Genomic DNA, 20,362 nt, shown 5'->3' with positions numbered 1-20,362 from the left:
AAACCTTTCAAGAAGTTTTTCAAACGTGGTTGACAAACACAATAGCCGAACACTTATTTTGGATTGAATTTTTTTTCTCTTTCAAAATTATACTTATTTGAGACTTGATACAGTAATCAACAATGCTATAGCATATAAAATTATAAAAGATGTTAAGTGAACAAGTATTTTTGTAATTACGTTTTAAATTTTAAAAGTTATTTTTTAAAATAATAGAAATTTTTTAAAATTAACATAGTCATTCTGAACATGAATGTCTTTTTTAAAGAGAAATAGAATTATAGAAATAAAAAATGCAGAAAAGGCAAGGGGGAAAGACACGGTAGTAACTGGTAAGTGGGCGAGGGCGACAGAGGGAAATAAAGAAAATTAAAAAAAAAAAAAGGTATATGCAGAACATAAGGCAAAAGTGAGAAAAAAAAAACGGAAAGGGAAATTTGGTTGGAAAGAAATTTGTTCATCACTGACTACCAATTAGCAATTACTTGGCTAGTATTGACTATTATTTTTGTACATGGAACAAGACCCTTTTTAATGAAATTGTGTTACTAACATGAACACCAAAAATCATTAATAAAATAGAAGAAAACTGTGTTACAGAGTAAAATAAAGAAACAATAACAAGACTGACCAAAGACTAAATTTTGTTGTAAAAGTAGCATTTTCCTTTTATAACACGTAAAATAATTGGACACCTTACAGTATGTGTTCCATCGCTCCACAACAGTGACGATGAAACTACACTGTAGTCACTAAATTTCCCTCCAACAACATGAACAACAAAAGATTGTTTCTCCTTGAGAGATTTAAACTCGAGTATGTTAGGCACAACAGTGATGTTGATGCCAGAAGGTTGTTGGATGTAAACCTTATAGGTAGAGTTGGCGAATCCAACATTTGTAACTGTTCTTGTGAAATTAATCCTAAATGGTTTATTTGGTTCAATCTCAGCCGCAATTGCAGGATAATTAAAATCTTTTGTCATTGGTAGATGATGATGAGACGATGATGAAGGGCAAACACTTTTGTCTCCTGAGATTTTTCGAACTTCCATTGTATCATACCCAATTCTGCAAAGCAATTTCACATAGTCCTTTTTGGAAGCATCAAAAACTAGACCAGGATTTATGGCTCTAACTGGGTCCAAAAACCCTGATCCATAGGAGAATTCTGCGAGTTGACTTCCATTCATTGGTTTTGCAGTGGTCATAAGAGAAGACTTTATAACTGCCGGAGACCAATCAGGATGAAAAGTCTTAACATATGCAGCTGCACCAGCAACATGGGGGCATGCCATTGAGGTTCCAGAGCGTATGTTGTATTTCACAGATCTTTTATCTCTTTTATCAGGAGAAGGTGGTGCAAGAGGTGAGTAAGCAGCCAAAATGTCTACACCAGGAGCACTAATATCTGGCTTCATGATTTCTCTGATTTGCATATTAGGTCCTACAGAAGAGAATTCAGCAACAATTGGAGCACTATTGTTTATGAAGCCTGCACTACTCAGTATTTCAGCACTATTTGATGCAAACCCATTTATCGACTTCCCCAAAGGCATTAATCCATTGCCAAGCAAAACGCGGTCCATAGTGGTAGCTGCAACAGTGAATAACCAAGGTGATACACTAAATGTTGCAGTGTTAGGACCATCGTTACCTGCAGAGTTTATAGTGAGGATCCCTTTTTTCATTGCATGAAACGATCCAATTGCTATGGTGTCTTTATCAAAGGTCACTTGCTCAGTTTGCCCAATTGAAATTGTGATAAGATCCACACCATCGGCAATGGCATCATCAAAAGCAGCCAATATGGCATCAGGTCTGCACCCTTGTTCTTCATTATTACACACACTATAAGCAGCAATTCTTGCTGATGGGACACCTCCTCTTGCAACTCCTTCAGCGATTCCATTGAAGCTTGCTCCCACAACTTTATTCCCTGCTGCAATTGATGCTGTGTGAGTTCCATGCCCAACAAAGTCTCTTGCTGAAGTTTGATCTTTTAGATAGTATCTTGCACCGATTATTTTATTGTTGCATCTGAAGTTTTCACCACCTTTGCATGCGCCTTTCCACTTTTTGGGAATTGGACCGAAACCATGATCATTGAAGCTCTCTGACTCCGGCCAGATTCCGGTGTCTATAACTCCGATTATAACATCACTCTCAACGGTTTTGTTTCTCTGTATCGATTCTTTGAACCCCATGAAGTCCCAAGACCTTGTAGTTTGTGGTTTGAGTGATTTGCTTGGAAAAACAGAAATCACTCCTTCCATCTTTTTCAGCTTCTCTCTTTCTTGGTTAGTGATCATTGCAGCAAAACCATTAAAGCTCTTATAATAACTTCTAACCATGTGATTTGTTGCATCGTTATCATTAGTAATTTGTTGCAGCATACTAAGATGGTGAGATGTTGGAGAATAATTATTCTTTGGGAGTGATCCCATGTATACAATGTGAAGATTCCTATCAGCATCATCAGCACTACTTACTAAGGATTTCATGATAAAATAGGCGTATAAGAAAAGAAGAAAATTATACTTGCCCATTGTTCAACTATGTTAGATACATGTATCCAATGGCTTGATTAATATAATCGATGTCTTAAGAGAGAATGTAAGTTGATTGATAAGATCAAAATAATTAAAATGAGATTTTGAACCTTTTTCTCCTTCTGTCGTAAATAAATTTTGATAAAATTGTGAAAGAATAGAAAAAGAAAAGAAAAGAGAAGAGGAAGAAATTTTTATTTATTGTTGATTGATTGAATTGTGAAGGTAAAACTAAATATATATAGAACATTGTTTATCAAAGATAAAAGTAAAGATAAGATAAGAAGATAATATAAAGATAAGATAAAATAATAAATATTAAAATTAGAACTAAATTCATGTATTTTATTGGGCTGAATTATGAGTCACGAGACTTTTTTATTGTTGTCATGGGCTAAAGCCTAAGATAAAAGAGTAATTTAATAAATTTTCTTATATATAATTGCTTTTAATTATTATGCAACATTAAAATTGAAGAAAAATATTAGCCATTCATCAAACACTCTTAATCCTCGTAAAAAAAATACGATTTTTATTAATTATTTATATATTTTAATGGTGTTTACTTTGGTATGAGGATAAATTTTTATGTATCGATACAATAAAATTAAAACACGATACATGGATTATATTTTTCACGTTAGTAATTAATTTTTCTTTTTTTAAATAGATATCAATCAATACTTTTACTAAATCACCCTTATAATTTAATAAAAATAAAAAACAATTTTTATTTAATATTACAGAAAGACCTAAATATTGTAAGACCCAGAAATTATTTTATTAAAAATAATTATTAAGAACTAATTTCGATTTATTCATTCATTAAGTACTTTAAACTCAAAAATTATTTTATTAAAAATAATTATAGCAAATTTCAATTAATTGAGTTTAAAATAATTTAAGATTTTATCTGGTTTTATAATTATCAAATTATTTTTTATATTTAAATTATAAAAGTTTAGCAAATGTAAAATAATAAAAAATTTATATGATTTGGTTTAAATAATTGAGATTTTAAAATTTAATACTTCAATTTTTATAAACAAAAAAATTTATTATATTATCTCTAATTTTAAATTAAAATACTTTATTAAAAATTAATTAATAAATTAATAATCAAATAATATTTTTAAAATAATTTTAAAGAATTAAATTAGAACACTAATTAATACTTTATATCCTAATTTAATTAAAATGACTAAATTTTAATTTATCCAAAAATACTTAATTTCATATTTTTCCCAAAACTAAATCCTAATTTTCAAATGGAAAACCCTAACCCTTTTTAGCCTAACCGCCATTCCCTTGAAAAAAAAAAAAAAACAACACAACACACGGACACGGGAAAGAAAGGGAGAACGGAGCGGGGGGAATCAAGGAAGAAGGAAGGGAATAAAAGGGAAGCAGAGAGCAGGGAAAAGAAAGGGAGACTGAATCTGTTGCTGGCTTGCTGCTGTTGGATAGCAGAACCGTCGTTGGTATTATTAACTAATAAATTATTATATAGACGAAATTAAAATAGATACAAATATTCATTAATGTATAATGTTATAAATTCATTAAGATATAAGATTAGGTTAGATTTTTTAACTTTCAAAAACACACGCTAGTTTGGGAAAGTATTTTTATAGTTAATTTCAAAAGCACCAACAGCCTTTCAAGGCTAAAATTACAATCTCATATCCTTTTTACTATCAAACACAAGGTGAAGTACTCTCAAAAGATTTACCAAACTGGATTTTATTGACTGTCAGTCTTAATCTCTTTATTTTTGCTTTTTCTTTTTGTTCACAAAATTCTTTTTGTTTATTTTTAATTGTGCATATAAAAATAATATTTATAATTTATAAGAGTAATATAGTAGAATAAATTGGTACATATAGTTTTAAAACATGGTTGGAAAAGGCAGCCTTTGTTAAAATAAGATAGCTTCACATACCTGTAACCTGAACACAAATAATAGATCCCTTTGTTTGATGCATTCCTGCAATATACAGCAGAGCACTTGTTATCAATGTTTAACCACTTAGATAAACATCCAACTAAAAGCTAAAAGTTGTTCTAAAACTAAAACTAATGTAAGTATTGCATAGCACAATTTCATTCAACTCACTCATGGAAGGGGTTCACTCAATGGACCATAATTGAAGCCAAAAACACTGAAACCTAACCTCCAATATTCCAGGGAAGCAAAAAGAGAGAAGATCCATGCATTTAAGAGGCCACTTTTTTATGGAGGATAGAAAAATAAGACCTGGAAAAATTTGAATATGAGTGTTAAAAGGTACTCAGAATCTTAGATAGTTGAAGAAAAAAATTGGAGTTCAAAGACAGCAAACAAACTAAAGTGTTGAAAAGATTTCAACATTGAGTGGCAAATTAGTGACAAATTGAGAGCACTTGCATGAAACAACCATGATATCTAGCACTACCCATTAAATGCATCTATATGCATACAAGTTTCAAAATCTCGAAGAAAAATATAAAAAATAAAATAAAATAGCCAGTGACCTGGAATCCAAGAGTGAATCATACATGACACTGAATTGAACTGGTTCCAGGGAAAAATACTCTGTGGCTGGAAACTACTAAGTTTTATGTTGCTACTCTTTTGTTACTTTGTTCATTAAGAAGAAAATCCAGAGAAAAAAAAAAGGGAAAGATAGCAGTTAACAAGTGGTAAAATAGATATACTCTTGTATCCCCAAAACCATGATCAATATCTATGTCAAAAATTAGAGTGCTGAATAATAAAAATGATGAAGCGCTGTAGACAAAAATTTTACAAAAACAATCTAGGTGATACAAAATGATGAACAATAATATATTTTTTATTTTTTTAATTAAAAAAAAAAGGCATATTCCTTACACTTGAAATCACTAAAAGTCTATAAAAGAAAAAACCACAATGACATAAATTCCTAAACATATGTTACAATTAGATCGAGATAAAACGCCAATGAACATAAGCTATTGTGATTTCCATTTCTTACTAAACACTACATAACATGCAAGAAGTGTTACCTTAAACAATTTGACAAAGGAATTGCAGCAGCACTGAATGGCATGAAAGGGAAAACATTTAATAAAACCCCACCACCTCACGGTTAAACCAGATGTACTCGCTATCCCAGCACTTCCATTTGTTCTGAATTCAAGTGACTTCTAATTGGATTACCCATTGATATTGGAAAAGCCAGAAAATGCCCAAAAACAATAAAGAGGAGGAGGAGGAGCAAACTCTATTATTTCAGCAAAATCAAACAAAACACAAAACCAAACATTATTACTGAACTAGAAAATCAAAAACCCTAAATCAGAAAAATAGAGAACAACTGCCTGACATAAAAGCACAACACAAGAAAAAGAAGAAGAAAACATAAACATGATAAAAGAATTCAAATATCTCACCTATATTATCATCAGATTCTTAATTGTGACAAGAACTACTATTATTAATAATAGACACAGTTTATCATGTAATGAACCTTACAATCACAGGGACTAATTACCTGGTGTTATTATATTTGAGGGACACACATCTCTTTCCAATAGGCATAATTCTTGTAAGAGAAGAAGGAGGAAGAGAGGAAGAAGAGAAAGTGGTGACGGTTGAAGAAGAATCAGCTTGTTACTCTGACAGAGAGTAAATGAGTAAGCAAACAGTTAAATAGTCCTTAATCCATGTGAAACCTTAGCGTTTTTTGGTGTTACTTTTAGTGCTGCTAGGCCAATGCTATGATGTTGAAAGATATTTTTTTCAGCAGAAGCTGAAATGTGTTGTTCCCATGTAGAGAGAGATACGTGTTTGTGTTGCTAGTACACACGTAAACAAGAACGGATGGTAGTAGAAAATGGTCAGAGTGAAGTGATAGTTTGTAAAAAATGGTTGACCAATTTTTATGATAATTATAGTGCTATGAAATAAAAAGCAAATAGAAATTTTAATATTAATATAATTAGTTCAATATAGATGATTCATATATGTAGTTATTTAATATTATATGATGTAATATATATATATATATATATATATATATATATATATATATAAGAGAGAAAGAAATATTGTTATTTATGAAGTGAGAGAAATATTATTAGTGAGAGAAGAGAGAAAATTATTATTATTATTTTATTTCTTGTGTGTAACTTCAAAGGAGGTTAACCTCCTATTTATAAGTCCATGAAGTTTGCTTTTTAATTTCATTTAGTATTGAAAATCAAATTCAACCGCCTATATTAATGGGCATTCAATATGATCTTATCACAATACTCCCCCTTGAATGTCCATTTAGGAATATGCATCATTAAAACCTTACTAAAGAAAAATACAGTGGAAAAAAATGTTAGTGAAGAAAAAAGAGTACAATATCCTTTGTGACGAAGACTGCCTCATTAAAAACCTTGTTAAGAAAAACCCAATTGGAAAAAAAAACTTGACCAAGGGAAAAAGAGTACAGTCTCCCCCTCTTGTCAACATCATTTAACGTCTCGAAATCGACGCATCCCAATCTCATGTACCAATCTTTCAAAGGAAGATTTTGGGAGTGACTTTGTGAATAAATCTGCCAAATTATCACTTGAGCGGATCTGTTGAATATCAATTGTCCCTTGATTTTGAAGATCATGAGTGAAGAAGAATTTAGGAGAAATATGCTTTGTTCTATCACCTTTGATGTATCCGCCTTTAAGCTGAGCAATGCATGCTGTATTATCTTCAAACAGGACAGTTGGAACTATTTTATGATCAATCAGTCCACATGATGACAGGATATATTGGATCAAACTCCTCAGCCAAAAACATTCGCGACTGGCTTCATGAATTGCTAGTATTTCGGCATGATTAGAGGATATTGCAGCAATTGTCTGTTTCGTGGACCTCCATGATATAGCTGTTCCACCATATGTAAACATGTATCCTGTTTGAGATCTCCCTTTATGTGGATCAGACAAGTATCCAGCATATGCATAACCAACTAATTGTGACTTGGATCTATAGGGATAAAACAATCCCATATCAACCGTCCCATGAAGATATCGAAAGATCTGTTTGATTCCACTCTAATGTCTTCTAGTTGGAGAGGAACTATATCTTGCTAGTAAATTCACAGCAAATGATATATCGGATCGTGTATTATTAGCAAGATACATTAGCGCTCCAATGGCACTAAGATATGGTACTTCATGACCAAGGATATCTTCATTTTCTTCTTTAGGACGGAATTGATCCTTCTCCACATCCAAAGATCTTACGATCATTGGGGTACTCAAGGGATGTGACTTATCCATATAAAATCTCTTCAAGATCTTTTCTGTGTATGTTGTTTGATGAATAAAGATCGCATTTTTTATATGCTCGATCTGCAGGCCGAGACAAAATTTAGTTCTTCCAAGATCTTTCATCTCAAACTCTTCTTTTAGAGTTTTTATAATTATTGGAATCTCTTCAAGAGTTCTAATGATATTTAAATCATCAACGTACACAGCAATTATAATGAATACAGATGTAGTTTTCTTTATGAAAACACACGGGCATATATCATCATTCTTGAAACCGTTTTTGGCCAGATACTCAGTAAGACGATTATACTACATTCGTCCAGATTGCTTTAGACCATATAAAGATCTTTGCAATTTGACTGAGTATAACCCTTGCGAATATTCATTGGATGGTTTAGATATCTTTAGTCCTTCAGGGACTTTCATATAGATATCCCGATCTAATGAGCCGTATAAATAGGCTGTTACCACTCCATTAAATGCATATGCAGTTTATGATATGCAGATAAACTGACCAAATAACGCAATGTAATCGCATCCACTACAAGGGAATACGTTTCTTCATAATCTATACTGGGCCTTTGTGAAAAATTTTGTGCCACAAGTCGGGCTTTATAGCGCACAACTTCATTTTTCTCATTTCGTTTTCTCACAAATACCCACCGGTATCTAACAGGTTTTACATCTTCTGGTGTACGGACTATAGGTCCAAAGACTTCACGTTTTGCAAGTGAGTCTAATTCAGCCTTCATGGTTTCTTTCCATTTTGGCCAATCATTCATTTGTCGACATTCTTCGACTGATCTTGGCTCAAGATCCTTACTTTCATGCATGATATTTAATGCCACGTTATATGCAAATATTTCATTAACAATTGTCTTATTTCGGTCCCATTTCTTTCCTGTAAAGACATAATTTATCGAGATCTCATCATTTTCACAATTTTTAGGTACCTGAACGTCTTCTGGCGTTAACACTATGTCAGAATTTTGGACAACTGCAGGTGTCTCTACAATGTCTTTTTCAACAGGAATAATATTTACCTCTTTTCTCTTTCGAGGATTTTTATCTTTGGAACCGACAGGCCTGCCACGCTTCTGGCGTGAATTTGCTTCAATGGCTACTTGTCCTACTGGCACATCAATTCGAATTGGGGCATTTTCTGCTGGTATATAAGATTTGGTTATCCTCTTTGTATCAGAAAATGCATCAGGTAATTCATTTGCTATTCTTTGCAAATGTATAATCTTTTGAACTTCTAGTTCACATTGCCCTGATCGAGGATCTAAATGCATCAACGATGATGCATTCCAATTAAGTTCATTTTTAGGAAGCTTATTCTCTCCCCCTAATGTTGGAAATTTTGATTCATCAAAATGACAATCCGCAAACCGGCTTTAAATACATCTCCAGTTTGTATCTCAAGATACCTCACTATAGAGGGAGAATCATATCCAACATATATCCCCAATTTTCTTTGGGGTCCCATTTTGGTGCGATTAGGTGGTGCAATGGGAACATATATCGCACACCCAAATATTCTTAAATGGGATATATTTGGCTGTTGGCCAAAAGCTAATTGCATAGGAGAGAACTGATGGTAACTCGTTGGCCTCAAACGAATAAGTGCTGCGGCATGTAAAACAACATGCCCCCAAACCGAGGTTGGGAGATTTGTTCTCATAAGTAAGGGTCTAGCAATTAATTGGAGGCGTTTAATAAGTGCTTCTGCTAACCTATTTTGTGTGTGAACATAAGCTACTAGATGTTCAACACTTATTCCATCAGCCATACAATAAGCATCAAAAGCTTGAGAAGTAAATTCACCAGCATTATCAAGACGAATTGCTTTGATTGGATTTTCTGGAAATTGTGTTTTTAATCGAATAATTTGAGCCAGTAATCTCGCAAACGCCAGGTTGCAAGAAGATAATAAGCACACATGTGACCATCACGAAGATGCGTCTATTAGGACCATAAAATATCTGAAAGATCCACATGATGGATGAATAGGTCCACATATATCACCTTGAATCCTTTCCAGAAATTCAAGGGACTCAAATCCAATCTTTACTAGTGATGGCCTTAAAATTAACTTTTCCTGAGAACATGCAGCACAACAAAATTCACTAGTTTTAAGAATCTTTTGGTTCTTTAGTGAATGTCCATGGGAGTTTTCAATAATTCTCCTCATCATGGTTGTTCCCAGATGACCCAATCGGTCGTGCCAAGTTATGAATTCATTTCGGCTAGTAAACTTATGGTTTACAGTGGCATGTGATTCAATTGCACTAATATTGGTATAATATAACCTAGATGAAAGTGAGGGCAACTTTTCTAATATAACCTTTTTATTCAAATCATGAGCTGTGATACATAAATACTCATGATTTCCCTCATTCATTGTTTCAATATGATATCCATTTCGGCGAATATCTTTAAAGCTTAACAAGTTTCTTTGAGACTTGGTAGATAATAGTGCATTATTTATTATGAATTTTGTTCCTCCAGGAAACAAAATTATAGCTCTTCCGGAGCCTTCTATCACATTGCCTGAGCCAATAATAGTATTAACACATTCTTCTTTTGGCACCAGATGGATAAAATATATATCATTTTTGAGAATAGTGTACGAACTTGCACTATCCGCAAGGCATACATCTTCATTACATATCCTTTGCATTCTCTTCAAAGACAAATAATAATAAAATAAGTAGCATGTACAGTTGAATTGAATACTTGATCGGAATTATTTTTCTAAGAAATACAGCACATAAAAATAATGTCATATACTAAAATTTTATTTTAAAATTTGACACATTTAATGATTTCAAAATTTATAAACATTGATATTTCATTATTTATATACATCATATTTGAAACTCAAATACATAGAAAATAAAACTTAACAATAAGTTCTTTACATTATTTATTTACATGGATACTTAACAATCTTACATATTAAACTATTCCATCATTGATCAAATGACCAATATTTTCTTCAGAATCCTCAAAGAAATCAGATACATCATAATGAGTGGTGGAATTTTCAGCATCATTTGAAACGAAATTCGACTCTTTTCCCTTGTCGTCCTTTTTCAAAGATGCCTGGTAAAGATCGACTAGGTGCCTTGGGGTATGACAGGTACGTGACCAATGGCCCTTTCCACCACAACAGAAACACTTATTCTCTGTTGATTTATTCTGTCCGATATTTCTTTCTTTATCCCACTTCAGGTGAGATCCTCTCTTTTGAATATAATTATTTTTTCTCCCATAATTTTTCTTGTTATTAAAACCTTGCCATTTACATCTTCTGGGGTAATTTGCCGCATTTACTTCAGGAAATGGGGCAGCGCCTGCTGGGCGCGCTTCATGATTTTTTAAAAGTAATTCATTGTTGCGTTCAGCAACAAGAAGGCAAGAAATTAACTCAGAATATTTTTTAAATCCTTTTTCTCGATACTGCTGCTGCAGGAGCACATTCAAGGCATGGAAGGTTGAGAAAGTTTTCTCCAACATATCACGATCAGTTATTTTTTTCCCACACAATTTCATTCGTGAGGTGATTCGAAACATTACAGAATTATATTCATTTATAGATTTAAAATCTTGTAAACGCAAATGCGTCAATTCATACCGGGCTTGAGAAAGTATCACCATTTTCTGATGATTATACCTTTCTTTAAGGTCTTTCCAAAGATCTATAGGATCTTTTAATGTGAGATATTCATTTTTCAATCCTTCGTCAAGATGACGATGAAGAAAAATCATGGCTTTGGCTTTATCCTTCTGGGATGCATTATTTTCAGCCTTAATGGTATCTCCAAGATCCACTGAATCAAGATGGATTTCAGCATCTAATATCCATAATAAATAATTGTTTCCAGATATATCAAGAGCATTGAATTCAAGATGAGAGAGCTTCGACATAATAAAAAAAAATTTACCTGAGTCTTCCTAAAAATTTGATCAAAGTCTCGTGCTGATAACGTGTTGTGAAATAAATAAATATGAAATAAAAAGTGTAGTATTAATATAATTAGCTCAATATAGATGATTCATATATGTGGCTCATTAATTTAGTTATGGGAAAAATTTTGGTGTATTGGCTGAAAATGGGTATACTGTGTGTATTGCATGAATGTGGACGTGTCAGATGGTAGTGCAACACGCAGGGGGCGTGTTGCATGAACCACGTGGGGGGCGTGGAAGCCACGTGTATGGATGTGGTTGTGCCAACAGGGCAGCACGCAGGGGGCGTGCTGACGTGGCGATACATGAATGGATCAGAGGGGAAATCACGCAGGGGGCGTGCTGATGTGGCAACACCTGATAGGTTGGGAAGCACGTGGGGGGCGTGCTGAACGAGCACGCGGGGGCGTTCTGACACGTGTCAAAGCGTGATTGGCTGAGGCAGGCAGCACGTGGGGGCGTGTTAAGTGCACCTCTCTATATAAGGCAAATCTCGAAAGCATTTGCATGCTGAAGAAGATTTGAGTGTTCTTTGAGGCTATTGTTAGTGCAATGGAGGGCACTGCAAACTTGGTGGTGTATAGCAACGGTGAGATAATACATAATACTCATGAGGGAGTGAGGTTTGTGTCCCAGAATCCGTTTTCATTTGTGGTTCCATGCGCGATGACATTAATGGAGCTGCAGAACGGCCTCTGTAAAAGCATGGAGAACAGTACGTTAATAAGAGTGAGCAGAATTCTGTACCGGAATCCGATTGTAGTTTTTGGTGGTCTAATACAGTTTGATGTCATGCCGATCATTGATGAAACAAGTATGCAGAACATGTTTCAAATTCACCGGCAGACTCAGATGCGACACCCACAGATTGAGGTGTACGTTGAGTATGAAACTGTAGAGGCAGTGGCAGTTCAGAATGATATAGATATAGATGATGATAGAGGTGCAGTGTACGAAGGAATGAATAGTGACAGTGAAGAGGACTTCGAAGCCACTTATGAGGCCGGCGACGAAGATGAGGATAGTGATGTGGTAGTTGAGGAAGCAGCAGAGAATGTAGTGGTTCGTCCGCCGAGCAGTCAACCGATGGACGTTCCACCTTTTATGCGTGAGTTGGATCTCGAGGCCATGCATGCCCCTGAGTTTCCGAAATATACATACATAGGTACGTGGTGACTAAATAATAAGTTTTTGTTAGTTTATACATTTGATTGAGCAATAAACAGTGTTGTCATAACCGGACCAGACCGGATCGGACCTGCCGGTTCGATTTGAAAACCGGTGTACCAAACATTAAACCGGTCCGGTAGGTTAATTAAATCGAATAAAGAAACGAACCGGTATGAATCGGTCAAACCGAAAATGAACCGATGAAAATCGGTCAAACTCAGTTAACCGGTCTAATCGAACCGCTGAAAATTAATATAGCTGAATATTCTTAGAATGTTATTAAAGATATGTATTTTAATTTTTAACTTTAATTTTTTTTACTATTTTTCAATTTTGTTGACATAGGCGTTGCCGATGCTGAGGATGGGGAGTTCCGAATTGGAATGGAATACAGTTCTAGAAAGTCGGTCGTCGCAGCGATTAGAAGTTTCACTATTGCTAGAGGAGTTGACTATGAGGTGTATGAGTATGAGCCACAGACGTTCTATGCAAAATGCAAGATGTACGGGCGTGGATGTGACTGGCTTATCCAAGCTAGCTTGATACGGAAAAAAGGTTGTTGGGAGATATGAAGATACAACGGTAGGCACACGTGCACGATCGGAACGATTTCACAAGATCATTCAAAGTTAGACTCAGATACAGTTGCCGATGCTATAAGGCCATTGGTCGAGACGGACCCGTCCATCAAGGTGAAATCTATAATTGCGGAAGTCCAGTCAAGGTTCAACTATACCATCAGTTACTGAAAGGCTTGGTTGGCAAAGCAGAAGTCCATAGCCAACATTTTCGGTGGTTGGGAGGATTCTTACCAAGCCTTGCCATGGTGGCTCTCGGTCATGGTGCAGAAGATGCCTGGTTCAGTTGTCCAAATAGAAACACGACCACTGTACAATGGGAATGAGGAGGCGCAAGGTGTAAAAATACTTCATCGTGTATTTTGGAGTTTCAATCCATACATTAGGGCATTCAGGCATTGCAAGCCCCTTGTTCAGATTGACGGCACACACCTATACAGAAAATACAAAGGTACACCTCTAGTCGCTGTTGCACAAGATGGAAACCAGAACATTGTGCCTATCGCCTTTGCCTTGGTGGAAGGGGAGACAGCTGATGCATGGCATTTCTTTCTCAGGAATCTGCTAATGTATGTTGTCAGACCGACATAAGTCAATACGGGCAGCAGTAAATCATTCCAGTGGCGACTGGCAACCTCCAAGAGCATGGTGGATGTTTTGTATAAGACACATCGGCAGTAACTTCTTAAGGGCATTCAAAGTCCCTCACTTGCAAAAGCTTGTTGTCAACATAGGGTATTCAAGAACGGTAGAGGAGTACAATATCAACTATAAGGGGTTGGAAGAGCGAGGCGAGGCATATGCCAGGTGGTGCGATGCCATTGGACTCAGACATTGGGTATTGGCATTCGACGAGGGACATCGATGGGGCCATATGACAACGAACCTTGTCGAGTGCATTAACTCAGTGTTGAAGGGTGCCCGTAATCTACCTGTGTTGGCGCTGGTCCGAGCAATATATTATAAGTTAAATGAACTTTTTACGCGGAAGAGTGCCGAGACTCACGAACGCAAGCGTGCTGGATATATGTACTCCGCATTTGCGCAACAGCGGATAGAAGCAAGTATGCAACAGGCTGGAAATATAGTTGTGCACCTCTTTGATAGACGAAATGAGGTGTTTGAGGTGCGCGAAATGACTACAAAAAAGGTGTTAGTTGTTGATCTTGCGCGACGGAGGTGTGACTGTGGGCACTTTCAGGTTGAACGAATACCATGTCGCCATGTTATTGCTTGCTGTGCTAACCAGCATCTCGATTGGCAGTTGTATGTACATGATATGTACAAGATGACGGAGGTCCGTAAAGTATATAGGTTTGAGTTCACACCATTAGGTGATCGCGATACATGGCCTGCTTATGAGGGACCCACATTAGTCGCTAATCCCGCGCTGAGGCGAACGTCTAAAGGCAGGCCCAAACTGATCCGATACTTGAATGAAATGGACTCACGCGACATGCGTGGTCCTCGGATATGCCGTCTCTGTGGTGCTCAGGGTCATAGTCAGAGTAGGTGTCCTCAGCGTGCTGGACCGAGTGGTGCTGGTTCATAGTTTAATATTGTCATGTTTTTGTTTTTTAATTTGCATTTTGTTAGTCAATGCTTTTGAAATTAGACGTGTTTGTATTTTTCAATTGAAGTCTATCTATTGATATTAAAATGGTCGCTTAACATTGTCATTAACTGATTACGTAAGTTAATTGGCCCAAACATTAAACACGATTTACATAAGTTAACAAACCAAACATTAACTGATTACATACGTTCATAAAACAAACATTAAACAGGAATTACATAAGTTAACAAACCAAACAGTAAACACGAAGCTCACTTCTTTCCAACGAACCAGTGCAGTCCCTTACACATAATTCCCGTCTCTAAACGCGATGGAGTATACCTATCAGGTGGATTTCGCTCTGTCCGTAGGTCATATGGATGACCTCGAACTGAGTCATCCACCCCCGGAGCTCCCGAACCGCCTGCCTCTATAGGAGCGGCTGACCCACCTGCATCTATCGGAGCGGCCGACCCGCCTGCCTCAGTTGGAGCGGATGGACCGGGGATGAACGTGTCAACAACTGCGTATGCCCGCTGACGCTGGATAAAACCACTATCACATGACGCACTCTCTGATGTGTGGTCGGAAGTACGACCCCGCAAAGCATGTCCCATATCAACTGATGCCCTACGTGGATCAGCTGGCACTGATGGTGAAGGGATACCACTGAAATCTGACCAGCCACCCAAAACAGCGTCGGTCCAATGCTGTAGTTGCTGATCTCTGTGTCCATCGCTGGAGAAGTCAAACCAATCATGACCGAAAGGAATGGTAAGTATGGGATCATGATGCTGAGAGTGGTGGCTGTGCTGGGACTGCTGAGAGTGGTGGTTGTACTGAGACTGCTGAGAGTGATGGCTGCCCTGAGTGTGATGGCTACCAGGACTGTAGGCCGGTGGCTGTGGTATATAATAAGGAAACGGCTCAAACACTGCATGCTGAGGTGGCTGAGGGGGAGGTGGCTGTGGGGCAGGTGACTGTGGGGCAGGTGGCTGTGGGGCAGGTGGCTGTGGATGATGAGGAACGTACCCCGTCAATCTCAATAGATGTTCGTAGAAGCGCATGTACCAATCATGGTACTCAACCGTCGATAAAAAATCCCAGGTCGAAAGGGGGTGCAGGTCCCGCAGTCAGCTGTATCGCCTGTTGGCCCACTCCACTATCCATGGCCTATACAAAACTCTCCAGTCATGAAGCTGCACTCCGTGTAGAATGATACAATGCTGGTCAATTGGAATATCCCTTGGTACACCGGAGGAGGTTGTACATATCCAAACTGACGCATCACTCGGTCCGCAGGGTGCCACTCGACACACTCGAACGACAACAACGGAGCAACGATGTCACACACCTCAAGATGGGGATGCAAGTCGTCGGGGATGATCAACCCGTCATACGGTCGCCACTCAAACTGCCACAGTATTATTCGTATATTAGACCGCAAACAATAATGGTTGAAAAAAAACGAATCAGAAGAACCATAAGTCCATAACTATTTACCTCCTGCATGTAGTCTATATCATGCCTGAATGTCTCTACGGTCTTCGATGACCACGCTGTGGTCCGTTCCAAATGACTCTATCTGAAACATTGTTAATTAAAAAAATTTAAATAACTCATCATATGTCAAACATGCATCATGAATATAACACATAACTAAAATAAGACTTATTACCTCCTGGCAACTGGTATCTCGGCCGGTGGAAGCGTTTGTCTCGGTACGGGAGCAAGACACGGCATTCGCTCCCATGCCCAAACAAACAACAGATTCAGAGGGCCATCCATCTCCTTTGTATCATATCGTGATGCACGGCATAGTGTTCTGTAAAGATGTGCCAGACATGCTGACCCCCAACTATAAGTATGGATCCGCTCGAAATCGCGAAGCAATGGTAGATACTTCGCATAGGCATATGCAGTCGACTTGTCCGTGAATGGAGTCGACCTTAACAAACAGAAGATCTGACATCTGACGTATCGCTGGATGGATTCCTCAGTGTCCAACAGCTCTGCGTCTCTAATACGTCGAACCCAACCCAGCTTTATATAGGACTTCGCATTATCACTGACTGATGGCTGACGACCGAATATCGCTATGCCCTGACTTTGAACGAAGTCGCTACTACTATCTATCCATCCACTGACAGGCTCTCCGTCAATGGGTAGGCCGAAGATATGAGCGACATCCTCTAATGTCACTGTAACCTCACCGATCGGCAATACAAAGGTGTGGGTCTCAGGCCTCCACCTTTCAACCAGAGCAGCTAACATGGGGTGAAATTCTCTTATGACTCCAATTCTAGAGACGTGGTAGAATCCGGTGGCGCATAAGTAGTTCTCCACCATCGGATTCCACGTCTGTGGCGGATCTAGTTTACGCACCAACAAATTCCTGTTAGACTGCATCAACAAAGATATACGTTACATTAATTAAATAATAATCCTTATAAATATTTTAATAAACATTCACATATTTATTTTAATATTTTATTTATTAAAATATTTAACATAACCTATTTATTTATTTACTCATTAAAAATTTAAATTCTTTATTTATTATAATATTTATGTATTAAATATATTTTATACCTTTTACATATTTAATTTATTATAATATTATTTCTTTATTAATATACGCATATTTATTTATGTTAAAAAGTCCAAAAATTTTTTTATTCTTGAATATATATTCATAACAGCAAAAGTTAAAAAATAAATTATTAAAATACTACATATTATTATTATTATTATTATTATTATTATTATTATTATTATATTATTATTATTATTATTATTATTATTATTAACGTTTATTTCATAAAAATTATTATTATATTACTAAAATCTTTATAAAATACACAAAATAATATTCATATTACAAAATACATACATTAAAAAATATAAATACATAAAAAATAAATTTTAAATACATAAAAAAATTAAAATTTGTCAACTTACATAAATAGAATGATCCAAATAGTTGATAATATGTTCTTCGAGCGCCATATAATTACGTACCATTTTTTTTAATCTCTTAAACTAATAATTATTTTATTTCACCGAATAACTACTACTCACTACACTATCCTCACTAGTGCCTATACACACTACTTTCTTTCCTTCTCTCTTTTTTTAGCTTCAGCAGCAACGCTTCAGCACTTTCCTCACTTTTCTTCTCTCTGCAATTTGTGTGTGATGAAATGGGAGAAGAAGAGCACGAAGAAGACTGCATATATACATAGCTTCAACATTGGCGCTGGTTCCCGGGGTGGGGGGATGTCCCCTGCATGCAGGCAGGCCTGCAATACGCCCCCTGCGTGGTGCAGCATTGGAACTCGGCGAGGCCACGAGTACCACGCCCCCTGCATGGTGAGTCAGCACGCTCCTGACGTGTTGAGGGCGTCCCGCCACGTGTTTCTCCGGCTGAGTCACCACGCCCCTGGCGTGTTGAGGGCGTGCCGCCACGTCTGTCTCCGGCTCAGCCACCACGCCTCCGGCGTGTTGAGGGTGAGCTCCACCTATCAGTAAATTCTCTCCTTTGTCAATATACCGCTAATACACCACCAGTTCATCCATAAAAAAAATAATTTCTGCATATATGTAGTTACTTAATATATATATAATAAGAGAGAAAGAAATATTGCTATTTATGAAGTGAGAGAAGAGAGAGAATTATTATTATTACTTTAGGTTGAATGTGTTTTTTTGGATATAAACTTTTTGGTGTAGTGGTCAATTTTAATTACTAAAATACCAATCTTTATTTAAAAAAAATACTGTACAAAAGATAAATAATATTTATATACTTTTTATATTAATAATAAATAATAATAAATTTATTATGCTACTATATAAATTATTTTTCATACTTTTTATATTTAATTTTTCATGTTTAATATTAAATTATTTTATGCTAATAATAAAAAATAATAAAATTATTGTGATAAAATAGAAATAATAAATAAAATATGATTTTTTTATTTTTATTATTGTATTTTTTATGTTAATAATAAATTAAGTATTATATTTTTTAGATTTGGTATTATATTTTTTTGTCTTTTTTTTTTTATCAAAGATAGGAGACTCGAACCCGCAAGTCGCAACCTCTTAGATGAATATGGGGAGACTATACCATTTGAGCTATTACTCATTGGATTATATTTTTTTGTCTTAATAATAGATAATTATGAAGAATTTATTTTAGTTGTATTAAATTTTTTATTTTATTTAGAGAATAAAATGTATTTATTTTTATTATTAAAAACGATAAAGACGTTTATGTATTATGGAATCTGATGTTAATGTTAGTGGTATTGAATTTTTTTCTCTTTTATTTAATAGTTTAGATAAATTTATTGGTAACCAAAGTTATTTAGTTAAATGTTATTGGGTTTGAATTTTTGCTTAATATGTTATATGTGGCAAGAATGAGAGTTTGTCATAATTATTAAAAATTTATTTTTCTTCCATCATATCATAACTCTCTTTTTCTTTGTTTAAGCTATATTATTATTATTATTATTATTATTATTATTATTATTATTATTATTATTATTATTATTATTATTATCTAAAAAAATAGATAAATTAATAACATTATCAGTTTGGTATAAATTATCAAAAAAAGGCCCAAATACAATAAAAAAAAGATGAGTCTAATTGTTATCAAAATTAACATTAATTATTTCTAATTTATCAACTCCACTTTGTAGGATGTGTTTGGTAAACGCGTTGGAGAGTAGAGAAACACGTTTGAGCTTCTTGAAAATTTTACTTTTATGTTTGACCATTTTTATCTTAGCTAAAATATGTAGTTTTTACATTTCACGTTCATGGTTGCTTATTATTCTTAAAAAATTAAGTGAAAAATTTATTTTTTTTACCAACTCTACCCTTCATTTTCTTCTATAAAAAGGATACTAGTAACTATTATCTTCACGATAATTCTTTATAGTTCTTCCTACTTCTTCATAGTTCTTCGTCCTATTTTTTATTAAAATAATTCAGATTTGTTTTAATCACTAACAAATTGAATCTTTTAATTTTTTTTGTTATTTTTAGTACTCATTTTTATATTTTAATTTTGTGTTTTTTATTGTATTTTTTATTTATATGATAAATATTTTTATATTATTTGTGTAGTATTGTGATTTCTCATGTTATGTTTTTATGAGTTTTTTTATCATTTACTATACTATTTTTTATATGTATATTTTTAATAAAATCTTTTTTTTTTATTTTTGTTTG

The 20,362-nt window shown here is 35.2% G+C and overlaps 3 protein-coding genes across 6 annotated transcripts; 2 read left to right on the top strand and 1 right to left on the bottom strand.

The window, feature by feature from the left end:
* Positions 1–637: 637 nt before the first annotated feature.
* Positions 638–6,334, bottom strand: LOC130935237 (subtilisin-like protease SBT4.8). 4 transcript variants are annotated; one of them, XM_057864879.1, is made up of 4 exons: positions 6,067–6,231; positions 5,579–5,796; positions 4,494–4,538; positions 638–2,465 (listed from the first exon to the last, which is right to left on the bottom strand). In XM_057864879.1, the coding sequence occupies exons 2-4, from the start codon at positions 5,620–5,622 to the stop codon at positions 638–640; spliced, it is 1,917 nt and encodes a 638-aa protein (XP_057720862.1). In that variant the 5' UTR covers positions 5,623–5,796; positions 6,067–6,231. The 4 variants fall into 4 exon arrangements, with proteins under 4 accessions (XP_057720862.1, XP_057720863.1, XP_057720864.1 ...); XM_057864880.1 differs by having other exon boundaries at positions 5,579–5,702; positions 6,067–6,186; XM_057864881.1 differs by having other exon boundaries at positions 5,579–5,719; positions 6,067–6,168.
* Positions 6,335–12,361: 6,027 nt separating this feature from the next.
* Positions 12,362–13,551, top strand: LOC130934824 (uncharacterized). Its single transcript, XM_057864353.1, has 2 exons — positions 12,362–12,974; positions 13,325–13,551. The coding sequence occupies exons 1-2, from the start codon at positions 12,362–12,364 to the stop codon at positions 13,549–13,551; spliced, it is 840 nt and encodes a 279-aa protein (XP_057720336.1).
* A 267-nt stretch (positions 13,552–13,818) lies between these two features.
* Positions 13,819–15,109, top strand: LOC130934823 (uncharacterized). The gene is made up of 2 exons (XM_057864352.1): positions 13,819–14,126; positions 14,224–15,109. The coding sequence occupies exons 1-2, from the start codon at positions 13,819–13,821 to the stop codon at positions 15,107–15,109; spliced, it is 1,194 nt and encodes a 397-aa protein (XP_057720335.1).
* Positions 15,110–20,362: the final 5,253 nt, after the last annotated feature.

Source organism: Arachis stenosperma, chromosome 6 (genome assembly GCF_014773155.1).
Source record: "Arachis stenosperma cultivar V10309 chromosome 6, arast.V10309.gnm1.PFL2, whole genome shotgun sequence".
Classification (NCBI taxonomy): domain Eukaryota; kingdom Viridiplantae; phylum Streptophyta; class Magnoliopsida; order Fabales; family Fabaceae; genus Arachis; species Arachis stenosperma.
The sequence above is the reverse complement of the archived record's forward strand: the minus strand, read 5'-3'. Positions and strand labels throughout refer to the sequence as shown.